The following is a 14,580-nucleotide window of genomic DNA, read 5'->3' as shown; positions in this document are numbered from 1 at the left end:
GGACCTGCCTGTCCCCAGTGTACCTCTGCTATTCGGCCCCGATATGACCGCCCACCGACCAACGAGCCTGCCTACCCCAGTGTACCTCGAGGTACCTGCCTTAATTAATGGATGCACTTGGGAAAATGCCGCCCCCCTCTTCATGCCGCCCTAGGTGGCTGCCAATTCGCCTGTAAGAAGGACCGGCCCTGTCTGCCTTGCTACTCTGTTGCCAGCCCTTGCTTGCCCTGCACTACGAGATCGCTTTGTGAACAAATAAACTGTTCTACTGCAAACTACCCCGCTTCCAGTCCGCATTTGGGTCCACTATCCTGCCTTGTATCGCTACTTATGTAATGTTGTCAATAGGGCTTGATGTTCTGTTTTTAAGACATTATGAAATAATAAACTCTAGCAGCAATGGAGACTAGCTGGAGTTCAAATATTTTTAGCAAAAAAGAGGATGTTAGAGTCCAACCTCCTTTTGACATATTGCTGGATTGACAAAAACATTGGAACAGTCTGTACACCTGGCCTTGCACTGCAAAATGAAATAAAATGCCTCCTTTAACCTTTTTAGAAAAACAAGGCAAATAAATAAATGCTTCCCCTTAATTACCACTTGGGCAGTAACAGTTAAACTTAGACAAGCATCATGTCTTCCAAAACCAATGCATACACCAATGAAAATAGCCTGGAATGGCATCCAAAACGCATTCTAGTGCTTAAACATGAGCACCCCGAAAAGTCTGTGAAAAATACGACATTACTATAAGTGTATGTACCCATGACCAATAAGGACTAAACAGGAAAATCCCCCTGTTGTTCTAGGTTAGCAGTGATCATGCTTGTCTCTTCTTTTTCTCCCTCTCTCCCTTCCTCTCCTTCCCCCCCCCCTCTCCCTCCCTTCATGACAGAGAGCTGAAAGGGAAGAATGTACTTAAGAGTATACATAAGAGTTTACTTTGAGTAGTAGAAACAGCTACCCATCACGGCCCGCATCAGATTCAAGACTGCACCCGACATCCAGTCTCTCGTCCAGCATCACACACCTACCCGCCACCTACGGTCTTCTTCTGACAACCGTCTGGTGGTCCCACCTCTCAAGAGCGCCCAATACCAACCCGAGCTCTTGTCCTGTCTGGCCCCCCAATGGTGGAATCATCTCCCCACCTCCATCAGAGACACTGACTGTCTACCCACCTTCAAGAAAAGGCTAAAGACGCACTTTTTCCGGTACTTAAGAATTGTTGGATCAGATGTTAGTTTATTTCCTCCAAGAACACAATAACACTTATTGAGGGACTTGTTGCACTTGTTGGTTAATTGTAACTGATTAATTACTTGTACTCGCTTTGAATTATATTATTGTTGCTTGCTTTCCTCCAGGTCTACTGCATCTGTCCTGCGCTGGAAACAGCCTGGCTAGCTATCTATCTAGCAAACCTTCACCCGTCAGTGTGAACAATCGAATTAAGGAAACTAACATCCAACCAGTGGCGATTTTAGACTCTTTTTAGGGGTGCTCCTAAATTTCATCTCAGCACCCCTAAAAATAATAATAAAAAAATAAAACATTTAATTAATATGAATTATTATTATCTTACGTAAGTTTTAGTGCTCTAAAGTGTTAAAACAATCTTTATTTATTGTTGACATATCATTATCGTTTCATTTGATGCTGGTAGTTTTTGCATTCATTCAATATTTTGCATAATAATTAATAAATGTATTAATTGTTATCCAGTGAAATTAGTGATTTATTAGCAAGGGGGTTTAACACTTTTGCAAGGCACTGTCCATGTCACATTCGCATTGGGGGCCCCCTTAAGGTCTGATCCTAGAGCGCACCTGCATCCAACACAACACATCAAAATAAACACAAGTTCAACAACAGAAACTTAAACAATGCTTCTGTGAATGAAATGAACCCCCCAACTGAGTCCATTTCTGTCCTGCCGCAAGGCATGCTGAAAACCAAGAGCGCCGTTGCGACCTTACATGAACACCGGTGCGAAAACAACATAAAAACTACATTTCCCATTTAAGAGTAGTTTGAACCCATTCACAACAGAGGACCTGATTCGGATCATTTCCATTTCCATTTAGTCATTTAGCAGACGCTCTTATCCAGAGCGACTTACAGTAAGTACAGGGACATTTCCCCCGAGGCAAGTAGGGTGAAGTGCCTTGCCCAAGGACACAACGTCATTTGGCACGGCCGGGAATCGAACTGGTGACCTTCAGATTACTTGCCCGATTCCCTAACCGCTCAGCCACCTGACTCCCGGATCAGTACAGAAGGGCCCTCTCTGGAAATGTTAGATGCCTCTAAATGTTCTGAAAACTGGTGTCCGCTGGAAAAAGATCTAGATGCAAATGTTACAAAGCTTGGCCAAGCCAGTCAGTTTGAAACAATGGTACAATGAATACAAAAAAAGTATTATGTAATGAATGAATAAGTAACCAATCCTGTTTCCGGTCAATTTTGTGTAATTCATTCAATAGTCTAATAATGATGCAATGTTTAAAGTTTGAAAAACTGAAACTGACTGTGCCCCTACAACTGTTCACTTGGCGGCACATGTGCTCCTGCAAAAAAAAGTTAGCGTTGATCCCTGATAATATTTCTTAATCAATGGGATTAGTTCCTAAGATGATTGTATCTAACCCCTTTAAACGATCAACAGTACATGGTAACTTCAAACAGTGTTTTAAGTAAAATGTACTAATTGAAGTGATATAGTTTGTATGTTCCCAACTAAACCAATGTAAGAGGATACAAGTAGACTGATTCAGAATATAATAATATTTTTTTTGCATTGCATTGCCAGACGTGACATTAAAGGGTTAACCTCATGTCGTCCCTTTGCTCACACACCTAGAACTCCACCAGGTAGCTGCGGGCCTGCATCAGACGCTTGAGGCGACTATGCAATGCCATCCTCTTGCTGCCAATATCAAAGTCTTCCTTCAGCAGTGTCTCCATGTTCTCCCTGTCCTGCAGAAGCTGCAGCATCTCCCTCTGCAGCTGAGAGGCTGACTCTTGGAGCATCATGTAGCGGATCACCAGAGGGATCTGATCAGCCAGGCGCTGACTCGCAATCTGGTGAGGAGGTGCAGAGGAAAGGATCTTGGTGACTGTACACTTGTAAACCCCTGGGCATTCCTTAGCCTTTAACATAACTCAATATGCAATTTTTATGTGGGGAAATATAGTGAGTGACTTGATAACCTTTCTGCAGACTGGTACTTACATGGTAGTAAGACTTCAGATGCAGCATCATCTCCTGCAGGGAGGCCTTGTTGTCTAAACGGTCGAGAACACGTGTACTGTTATAATTGTTCCAATTACGTTATAATAATGTAGAATTTGTTTTCAACCAATGTCATAATTTAGGTGATGATATAATGAATTGATGATATAAATTGCATTCAGTATTATTTAGTGATTTTATTTGGTAAGTCTCCAAAGAAGTGAAGACTCCGCACAAGGCCTTTTACCCTTTTGAGAGTCGACAAGCTGACACCAAGCGAAGCATAGACAATTTAATGCTCCGATAAAAGTTCAATGTTGTTATAACGAATGTCAGTGATTTAAGAAAACCTCTATTCCTTTGTGTGCAGCATGCAGGGAACGAGGTATGTTGTTTTGTTTATGTATTTTACTTCGGTGAATGTTATTAACATGCTGCGCATGTCATTGTGTGTTCATATTAAGCTTATGTTATCTTTATTTTCTCATTATACTGTGGGTTTAGTTTTCACAGCGGATGTGGAGAAGAAGCTTTGAAAAACCTGCAGCAAGAAAGTCCCTTCTGTCTGTCAGTGATTCTAAGGAAGTATAACTGCAACCGTCTTCCTCCTCCTCCTTCTCCTTCTCCTTCTTTCTTGCACTCAGGCTATAGCTGTATGTGCTGTCCTGGGAGTAAACTATCAGCTCCATCTTGAACTGGGTCCTGATCATGGTCTCAGCTGTGGACTCCTTCCCCTGCTTGATGGCCTCAATCTTAGTCTGCAGAACAACCATCAATAAGTGACAGTACAGTAAATGTATATAATAATGTTCCATCTTGTAACTACAGAGATGCTGATTGTACCTTTGCCATTTTCAGAAGGTTTGGGAAGCCTGTGAAGTTGCTTTGAGCCAGCTGTATGAATTCCTTCCTCACAGCATCTTCAGGAGTAAACATTAGGTGGATTTATAGATTTGAAATTATTTCACACATTTGCCAAACAGGCTGTCTCACAGCTCCATGTGACCTTAGGAGCCTATAACATAATAGGCCTCCACACTGACAGCACATATACTGCACCTGATATGTCCTTCAGCTTCTTGACTGCAGGTTCTTCCAGTTGTTTGATCTGGTCCTTCACCATCACCTCAAAGGTCTTGTAGTTTATGAACCCTGGAAGCTCTCTGCCTCGGTACTTCCGCTCATAGTCAGCCACCTCTTCTTCAATGTTTATGTTAACTGCAATGTGGTCCAAACAAGGAATTGTATTCAATTTATTAACAATTAGTCATTTGTGTTAACTGAAATAGGGTCCAAACAAAGAATTGTATTCAATTCATTAAAAAAGTGTCATTTGTGTCAACGCTCTCCCACCCAGACATCTACATTTTGAGATGTGTGTTTTGAGGAGCACGGCAAGCTGTTTAACTTACAGTTCACTCCTGAGTGGTCCAGGTTGGCCTTCCACATCCCAAACTCGGTTCTGAGGGTGGAGAAGATGTTCAGCCGGCCTCCACTGTTTAGCTCCTCACCCGTGGTCAGGTTGATGGCATCCTGAGTGAATGCTGTCACTTTCTAAAATCCAAAATTAAAAAAGAAAGAACAGTGGTTATATTAACCCCCTCATTGATGTGGTTAATGGTAGACTGTGAGCTTACTTACATCAATGAGGAAGTAGAGGCGTTCTGCTGCACCAGAGGGGGGGCCAGAGCCATACCTCTCCAGCTCCAGGTGGGTGTCCGCAAGCTTGGCTTCAATCTGCTCCTCCAATCGGGGCAGGGATCTCTATAGAACACAAGACAGTGACATTTACATTCATACTGGAGGAGGAGCTCAGGAAAGTTTAAGATCCACAAACTCACTCTGTCAAGTGAAATGTTCAGAAAGGAAATTACCTCGATGTGGTGCACCAGTTCCAAGGTTAGTTTCTCTGCCAACTTAGGAATGGTGGCATGGCCTTCATTGTAAAGTGTGCTATAGCAGGAATTGTTGAATAATTACAGACACGACATCAAAGGTGCAACATGACTATCTGCCACACCTTGCCAAACAGGAAAAACAGTGGCTTTAAAAAGCATTAAGATGATATGGGCCAATAGAGGGCGTTCATCCAGAAATGTATGGCACAGCAAATGCGAATGGCACCAAACAAACACTGATCTATTCTAATGATGCATACTGTACCTTCTATCTGAGCACAGTAGGACTGAAACCAAAGCTAATTTTCATTATCTATTAATGTTTTCATTATTTTCTTGAAATATAAAAATGTGAAAGAAGCTGTTCGTTATGTCATAGAGCTTTAAGTGACATCATCATAATTCTTAGTATATTAAGTTTTAGCTATGGTACTGCATCTAATGAAAATTAAACCTATAATGTCAGAAAACTAAAGTGTCTTTCAAGCCTGTCAGCTATAATAAGGTAAGTGTACCCCAAGTTATGGGACTGACCTAAGATGGGCATGCTCCTTGAAGAAGGCGTTCTCTCTCTCCGTGGCCTCAGGCAGTGATACACGGTCCATAATTTCCTTCTGGCCTCGGCACTTGACGATCATGTAGCCCTTAGCCAAGGGAATCACCATGTTATGAACTATGTCCAGAACTGTCTCCTCCGTGCCTTTATCAACCAGTCTATTTTATGGAATTTGTATCGCTATACTTAATTGTTTCATCCCTGTTAGCAGCTGTTATTAAGAAAAACATAATGGGGAAACAACCACTAATGGGGAAATAATTAGCTTGTCATAATTTACCTAAGGTCCTTTCCCCTTCAGGGTCCACTTCCTGTGCCATCTTCAAAGCCTCTGTTGTAGCTATGTCAACATTGCATGGCACAACAACCAAGCTGATCGTCTCCTGCTTGGTGATGAACTTCCTTATCAGCCTCTTGATCTGAAAACATGTAACATATACGTCTAGTATAGGCTTACCAGTATAACTTATGTGTCAACACGTGATTCTGATACCTGATTGTGTCAACTTTTGTCTAGGAAATCGTCTAAGAAACATTTTGTCATAACTGCCTGGGACAACCATAAGAGATTGTTTTGCCTCTGGCAACATATTTAAGAAGTGGCATGCGCACCTGGTCCCCAATGTTTTCAGGCTGGCCCTTGACAGCTACCCTGGCAATGCCAGGCAGGTCTATAAGGGTGAGGTCTGGGACGTCAGGAGAGGCGATCTCCAGGCTGATGAGGTCTTCGCTGATGCCCACTCCAACACCTGCCATCTCATCCTGGGCTGGAGGGGGACGCAAGTGTAAAGAACACAACGATCAATAAGACCAGGAAAAGTCCTGTGCACAGCCATGCTGCACTTTATATGCTGCCGTTTTGTTTTTCAGTTATATTTGTTATCCATTATAGCCAGTAAGAATAACCTCACCTTCCCGAATTCTCTTCTCCACCTCAGAGGGGTCATCTATCTCCAGCTCATGGTCCTGGTAGCTGATCTTTCCATGCCACTCTTCTCCCTCTCTCTTCCTTTTCATTTTCAGCTCAAGAGGACATCTGGTCACAATACCTTTGGGTGAAAGAACCAAACAAAAGAAGAGACGAAAGTTTGTGTAAACTTTTTCTAGTAGTACAGTATGAAATCATATCACCTGTGTGATTTATAGGCTATCTCTATGTGTTTTCTATACAAGGTGTTCAGACACCTTACCACTTCCCCTTGGTAAAGCCACTCCGGACAGCGCTTCCAAGACTGAGCTCTTCCCCGAACTTTGGTCTCCAATCACGGCGATGGCTGGTAGTGCAAGGTCCTTCTCGACGCCCAGAGAGCGCAAAGAGTCGATAAGGTCGATGCAGGGACGCACCTTCTCCTCGTATTGTTGATTGAGCGTGTTCATAGTTATCTTTGTTTGACGATTTCTCTCAATCCTGGGAAACCTATAAGTAAAAAAAAAAGGTAATCTATATAACTATAGTATTAGTGTTGCTATGACATTTAGACATTTAAATTTAGTCATTTAGCAGACGCTCTTATCCAGAGTGACTTACAGTAACCGGGTCAGATGGCTGAGCTGAACGGTTAAGGATTCGGGCTACTAATCAGAAGGTTGCCAGTTCGATTCCCGGCCGTGCGAAATTACGTTGGGTTCTTGGGCAAGGCAATTCACCCTACTTGCTTCGGGGGAATGTCCTTGTACTTAATGTAAGTCGCTCTGGATAAAGGCGTCTGCTAAATGACTAAATGTAAATGTATTAGTAAGTTTATGAAGGCTGCTTACCCAAATTACCAATGCGGCTGCCGGTTATGTCCAGAATGATCATGAGAAAGGATAAGTAAAGCTAGACCCTTGCACATCTCAGGCAAACCTTTGAAAAAAAATCTTTGTTCCAAAGTCCTATACTATATGGGGAGAGGTTTACGGCGAAATCGAATCTTAAGGAAAACGAAACCAGGAATTTAAATTGTGTTTCCTTCTCCAGTACCTACACAAACATTGTGTCACCCACACAAAAGCTCCATCATGTCACCCCTTAAGGCCTTTTTTGTGCCACTATCTTGAGGAGCAAAGGAAAATATTTTGCAAGCAAACTGTGCTCGATCAATGTATTTAACGTGTGCACGCACACCGCTGCACATTCACTCACAGCACATCTGCTCCCTCAATTTTACCTGCTACGCGCGCGCGTACTTCAATCTCAAAGCCACAGAGCGTCAAAACACAAAACAGCGTTACAAATATTCCACAAAAGGTCCATTCTGATTGGCTGCTTCAAAAAGAATCCAGAAACAACGGGAAGACTTCAAGCTGCCATACATGAAAGAATCTGGTAAATAATCTATTGAAAGAAAGTTACAATTTGTTTACGTTTTAGAAGTGTTGTACCACTTATTCTTTAGTAATACAAAATGTTCCTCATATAGGATACTTTGCTTTTATTTAGTTGGAACAGTAGTCCCTGTTAAATATGTGTCTGTTTTCCATAAATGACGAGAAATCGGGAGAAACGATGTTAATCAGGAGTCAAATCCCATTGAGAACGGGGATTGAAAGTGTTGTAATCATCAATTAATGAATGAGTCGTGTAGCCTACTACTAGTATGTCACTCTATATGGTTTTCATTTGAAAGATATGAAACCTAATTTCACTGAGTTTCAAATTTTTTATAACGTAGCCTATTTTTATGAATAAAGTTTGTCACTTGCCGATATGTTACATTTTTTCAGATGCTCTATAGTTTTTGTTTGTTAAGTGAGTAGGAATGATGGGAAGCAAGTTTGGACAACAAATTATATTAATGTATTAAATGGACCAATATATTCAGGGCTCTACAGTGCGCCCATTTCGGTGTGCAAGCGTGGAAAAGTAATCGGGCACACGAGTGCGAGCGAGTTTTAAACATAGATAATACAGTCTATGGTTTTAATCTATAGCAGCTGTCAGTTACGTGAGAAGAAATGATGGAACCCGGAAACAATCGAACCATTATTTGGAACCGGAAACTTTATTCCTTTATTCAGAGATTTCAACGAGCAATAATCGCAGCTCAGTTAAACCTCATAGGCTGCGTCCTACAATAGCCTACTGCATCTGTCCTGCGCTGTAACAGCCTGGCTAGCGATCTATTTAGATAACCTTCACCCTCAGTGTGAAAAATCTAACCAAGCAAACCAACATCCAACCAGTGGTGATTTTAGACTCTTTTTAAGGGTGCTCAAGCACTACTAAATTCCATCTCAGCACCCCCCCAAAACAAAAATAATAACAAAATATTTGTATGAATTATTAAGAATTTTTATGATCTTAAATACGTTTTAGTGCTCTAACGTGTTAAAGAAATGTTTATTTATTGTTCATGAAGAAAGGGACTTTCTTCGTTTTTTCATTCATTCAATATTTTGCATAATAATAAATAAATGTATAAATTGTTATCCAGTGAAATTAGTGATTTATTAGCAAGGGGGTTTAACACTTTTGCAGGGCACTGTCCATGTCACATTCGCATTGGGGGCCCCCTTAAGGTCTGATCCTAGAGCGCCCCTGCATCCAACACAACACATATCAAAATAAACACAAGTTCAACAACAGAAACTTGAAGAATGCTTCAGTGAACAAAATGAACCCCCCAACTGAGTCAATTTCTGTCCTGCCGCAAGGCATGCTGAAAACCAAGAGCGCCGTTGCGACCTTACATAAACACCGGTGCAAATACAACATAAAAACTAAATTTCCCATTTAAGAGTAGTTTGAACCCATCAACCACAGAGGACGTGTTGAGCCCCGGTAATATTTTGGTAATCAATGTGATTAGTTCCAAAAATGATTGTTTCTATAACCCTTTTAAATGATCAACAGTAGATGGTGACTTCAAACAGTGTTTTAAGTAAACTTTAAACTGTACTAATTGAAGTGATATAGTTTGTATGTTCCCAACTAAACCAATATAAGAGGATACAAGTAGACTGATTCAGAACATTTTTTTTTTTTTTTTGCATTGCATTGCCAGACGTGACATTAAAGGGTTAACCTCATGTCGTCCCTTTGCTCACACACCTAGAACTCCACCAGGTAGCTGCGGGCCTGCATCAGACGCTTGAGGCGACTATGTAATGCCATCCTCTTGCTGCCAATATCAAAGTCTTCCTTCAGCAGTGTCTCCATGTTCTCCCTGTCCTGCAGAAGCTGCAGCATCTCCCTCTGCAGCTGAGAGGCTGACTCTTGGAGCATCATGTAGCGGATCACCAGAGGGATCTGATCAGCCAGGCGCTGACTCGCAATCTGGTGAGGAGGTGCAGAGGAAAGGATCTTGGTGACTGTACACTTGTAAACCCCTGGGCATTCCTTAGCCTTTAACATAACTCAATATGCAATTTTTATGTGGGGAAATATAGTGAGTGACTTGATAACCTTTCTGCAGACTGGTACTTACATGGTAGTAAGACTTCAGATGCAGTATCATCTCCTGCAGGGACGCCTTGTTGTCTAAATGGTCGAGAACATGTATCCTGGAACCGTATTCATCCTCGTTCTCCTCCTCCACCTCCTCCTCCTCCTTCTTTCTTGCACTCAGGCTGCAGCTGTATGTGCTGTCCTGGGTGTAAACTATCAGCTCCATCTTGAACTGGGTCCTAATCGTGGTTTCAGCTGTGGACTCCTTCTCCTGCTTGATGGCCTCAATCTTAGTCTGCAGAACAACCATCAATAAGTGACTGTACAGTAAAATGTATATCAAAATGTTCCATCTTGTAACTACAGAGATGCTGACTGTACCTTTGCCATTTTCAGAAGGTTTGGGAAGCCTGTGAAGTTGCTTTGAGCCAGCTGTATGAATTCCTTCCTCACAGCATCTTCAGAAGTAAACATTATGTGGATTTATATATTCAAAATTATTTCACACATTTGCCAAACAGGCTGTCTCACAGCTCCATGTGACCTTAGGAGCCTATAACGTAATAGGCCTCCACACTGACAGCACATATACTGCACCTGATATGTCCTTCAGCTTCTTGACAGCAGGTTCTTCCAGTCGTTTTATCTGTTCCTTCAGTATCACCTCAAAGGTCTTGTAGTTTATGAACCCTGGAAGCTCTCTGCCTCGATACTTCCGCTCATAGTCAGCCACCTCTTCTTCAATCTTCATGTTAACTGAAATAGGGTCCAAACAAAGAATTGTATTCAATTTATAAAAAATGTGTCATTTTTGTAAACGTTCTCCGACCCAGACATCTACATTTTGAGATGTGTGTTTTTGAGGAGCACGGCAAGCTGTTTAACTTACAGTTCACTCCTGAGTGGTCCAGGTTGGCCTTCCACATCCCAAACTCGGTTCTGAGGGTGGAGAAGATGTTCAGCCGGCCTCCACTGTTTAGCTCCTCACCCGTGGTCAGGTTGATGGCATCCTGAGTGAATGCTGTCACTTTCTAAAATCCAAAGTGAAAAAAGAAAGAACAGTGGTTATATTAACCCCCTCATTGATGTGGTTAATGGTAGACTGTGAGCTTACTTACATCAATGAGGAAGTAGAGGCGTTCTGCTGCACCAGAGGGGGGGCCAGAGCCATACCTCTCCAGCTCCAGGTGGGTCTCCGCAAGCTTGGCTTCAATCTGCTCCTCCAATCGGGGCAGGGATCTCTATAGAACACAAGACAGTGACATTTACATTCATACTGGAGGAGGAAATCAGGAAAGTTTAAGATCCACAAACTCACTCTGTCAAGTGAAATGTTCAGAAAGGAAATTACCTCGATGTGGTGCACCAGTTCCAAGGTTAGTTTCTCTGCCAACTTAGGAATGGTGGCATGGCCTTCATTGTAAAGTGTGCTATAGCAGGAATTGTTGAATAATTACAGACACGACATCAAAGGTGCAACATGACTATCTGCCACACCTTGCCAAACAGGAAAAACAGTGGCTTTAAAAAGCATTAAGATGATATGGGCCAATAGAGGGCGTTCATCCAGAAATGTATGGCACAGCAAATGCGAATGGCACCAAACAAACACTGATCTATTCTAATGATGCATACTGTACCTTCTATCTGAGCACAGTAGGACTGAAACCAAAGCTAATTTTCATTATCTATTAATGTTTTCATTATTTTCTTGAAATATAAAAATGTGAAAGAAGCTGTTCGTTATGTCATAGAGCTTTAAGTGACATCATCATAATTCTTAGTATATTAAGTTTTAGCTATGGTACTGCATCTAATGAAAATTAAACCTATAATGTCAGAAAACTAAAGTGTCTTTCAAGCCTGTCAGCTATAATAAGGTAAGTGTACCCCAAGTTATGGGACTGACCTAAGATGGGCATGCTCCTTGAAGAAGGCGTTCTCTCTCTCCGTGGCCTCAGGCAGTGATACACGGTCCATAATTTCCTTCTGGCCTCGGCACTTGACGATCATGTAGCCCTTAGTCAAGGGAATCACCATGTTATGAACTATGTCCAGAACTGTCTCCTCCGTGCCTTTATCAACCAGGTCAGGCTTGGTCAGAATGCCTGTAGAATGGTGCACATATAACACACATACATACATAGTAACAACAATACATTGAATAAAAATATCTCAATAAATATAATTATGCAAAGCGACTAATGACAGTTTATATGATCTATTTTATGGAATTTGTATCGCTATACTTAATTGTTTCATTCCTGTTAGCAGCTGTTATTAAGAAAAACATAATGGGGAAACAACCACTAATGGGGAAATAATTTGCTTGTCATAATTTACCTAAGGTCCTTTCCCCTTCAGGGTCCACTTCCTGTGCCATCTTCAAAGCCTCTGTTGTAGCTATGTCAACATTGCATGGCACGACAACCAAGCTGATCGTCTCCTGCTTGGTGATGAACTTCCTTATCAGCCTCTTGATCTGAAAACATGTAAAAAACAAAAGTCTAGTACAGGCTTACCAGTATAACTTGTGTGTCAACACGTGATTGTGCTACCTGATTGAGTCACCTCTGTTCTCTGAAACCTTTTAAGAAACATTTTGTCTTACCAGAATAACTTGATTGTGTGTTAACACGTGATTCTGCCACCTGATTGAGTCACCTCTGTTCTAGGAACCCCCTCTGTTCTGGTATCCCCTCTCACTTAACTGCCTGGGACAACCATAAGAGATTGGCTTGCCAATGGCAACATATTCAAGGAGTGGCATGTTCACCTGGTCTCCAATGTTTTCAGGCTGGCCCTTGACAGCTACCCTGGCAATGCCAGGCAGGTCTATAAGGGTGAGGTCTGGGACGTCAGGAGAGGCGATCTCCAGGCTGATAAGGTCTTCGCTGATCCCCACTCCAACACCTGCCATCTCATCCTGGGCTGGAGGGGAATGCAAGCATAAAGAACACAAGGATGAGGAAAAGTCCTGTGCACGTCCTGCTGCAACTTTATATGGTGCAGTTTTGTTTTTAATTAATATTTGTTATCCATTATAGCCAGTAAGAATAACCTCACCTTCCCGAATTCTCTTCTCCACCTCCGAGGGGTCATCTATCTCCAGCTCATGGTCCTGGTAGCTGATCTTTCCATGCCACTCTTCTCCCTCTCTCCTCCTTTTCATTTTCAGCTCAAGAGGACATCTGGTCACAATACCTTTGGGAAAAAGAACCAAATGAAAGAAGAGACGAACATCAGTTTGTGTAAACTGTTTCTAGTAGTGCGGTATGAAATCATATACTGCACTACTAGAAAGGCTGCAGTAAATCAGGACCAAAACCTCACGCCACAAGAACAGTTTCTTTCCTTCTGCTATACTAACCTTATTAACAAGGCCAAACTGACACTGACTCTCTGTCATTTTACTTCATACACTCTGTCACTTTAACATATTCAGTATAATTTTTCCTATATTACTTTATTTCTCGTATTTTATATAATTCTAGTATATCTATTTTATTTTGTTGTACATTTTCGACATTTTTATTTTGTTTATTATTGTAGTAACTCCCGGAGGCTTCTTGTTACACATTTAAGGAACTTTATTTCTTTATTGGCGAACACAGTATGCCGCACACTCAACATGGCCAACCGAGACACATTCCCGCCTGAACTTGTTCTGAGCTTAGTATAGTTGAACTCAACCATAACAACAGAGGGTTTCTGCCACCTAGTGGACCAGCGGATTAACATGTTTTAATTGCTCTGCCCAGTTATCACAATTATGTTTAAATATTTACTGTATGCACCTGCCCACCAAAGTCAATTCCTTGTTTGTGACCACTTACTTGGCGATTAAACACAATTCTGATTCCGATATCACCTGTGTGATTTATAAGCTATCTACATGTTTTCTATACAATGTGTTCAGACAGCTTACCACTTCCCCTTGGTAAAGCCACTCCGGACAGCGCCTCCAAAACAGAGCTCTTCCCCGAACTCTGGTCTCCAATCACGGCGATGGCTGGTAGTGCAAGGTCCTTCTCGACGCCCAGAGAGCGCAAAGAGTCGATAAGGTCGATGCAGGGACGTACCTTCTCCTCGTATTGTTGATTGAGCGTGTTCATAGTTATCTTTGTTTGACGATTTCGCTTACGCCTGGGAAACCTATACGTTTTTAAACAAAGGTAATCTTTTTTACTAGCCCTATAGTATTCTTGTGTTTCTAGCCTATCAGTAAGTTTATGAAGACTACTTACCCAAATTACCAATGCGGCTGCCGGTTATGTCCAGAATGATGATGATTAGAAAGGATCAGTAAAGCTACACTCATGCACATGTCAGGTAAACCTTTGAAGAAATTCATCGTTCGACAGTCTTATATGGGGAGAGGTTTACTGGGAAATCGACTCTCACGGAAAACGAAACCAGAAATGTAGAACTTACGTTTCGTTCTCCGGTACACAAACAAAGTGTTAACCACATAAATGCTCCATCGTGTCACCCTGTAATAGTTAGGCCTATAGTCCAGTC

At 41.9% G+C, this 14,580-nt stretch overlaps 1 protein-coding gene and 1 pseudogene across 1 annotated transcript; both read right to left on the bottom strand.

Moving 5' to 3' along the window:
* Positions 1–2,195: 2,195 nt before the first annotated feature.
* On the bottom strand, positions 2,196–7,709 carry LOC124470736 (annotated as a pseudogene).
* A 1,392-nt stretch (positions 7,710–9,101) lies between these two features.
* On the bottom strand, positions 9,102–14,474 carry LOC124470735 (interferon-induced GTP-binding protein Mx3-like). The gene is made up of 13 exons (XM_047024769.1): positions 14,307–14,474; positions 13,988–14,214; positions 13,126–13,263; positions 12,836–12,990; positions 12,403–12,541; positions 11,969–12,167; positions 11,411–11,489; positions 11,178–11,300; positions 10,949–11,090; positions 10,657–10,815; positions 10,441–10,517; positions 10,100–10,354; positions 9,102–9,948 (listed from the first exon to the last, which is right to left on the bottom strand). Exons 2-13 carry the CDS (start codon positions 14,172–14,174, stop codon positions 9,724–9,726), a joined length of 1,878 nt encoding a protein of 625 aa, XP_046880725.1. The 5' UTR covers positions 14,175–14,214; positions 14,307–14,474; the 3' UTR covers positions 9,102–9,723.
* Positions 14,475–14,580: the final 106 nt, after the last annotated feature.

The sequence above is a fragment of the Hypomesus transpacificus genome, chromosome 9 (assembly GCF_021917145.1).
Source record: "Hypomesus transpacificus isolate Combined female chromosome 9, fHypTra1, whole genome shotgun sequence".
NCBI classification, from domain to species: Eukaryota; Metazoa; Chordata; class Actinopteri; order Osmeriformes; family Osmeridae; genus Hypomesus; species Hypomesus transpacificus.
Note: the sequence above shows the minus strand (reverse complement) of the source record. Positions and strands in the feature narration are given on the sequence as shown.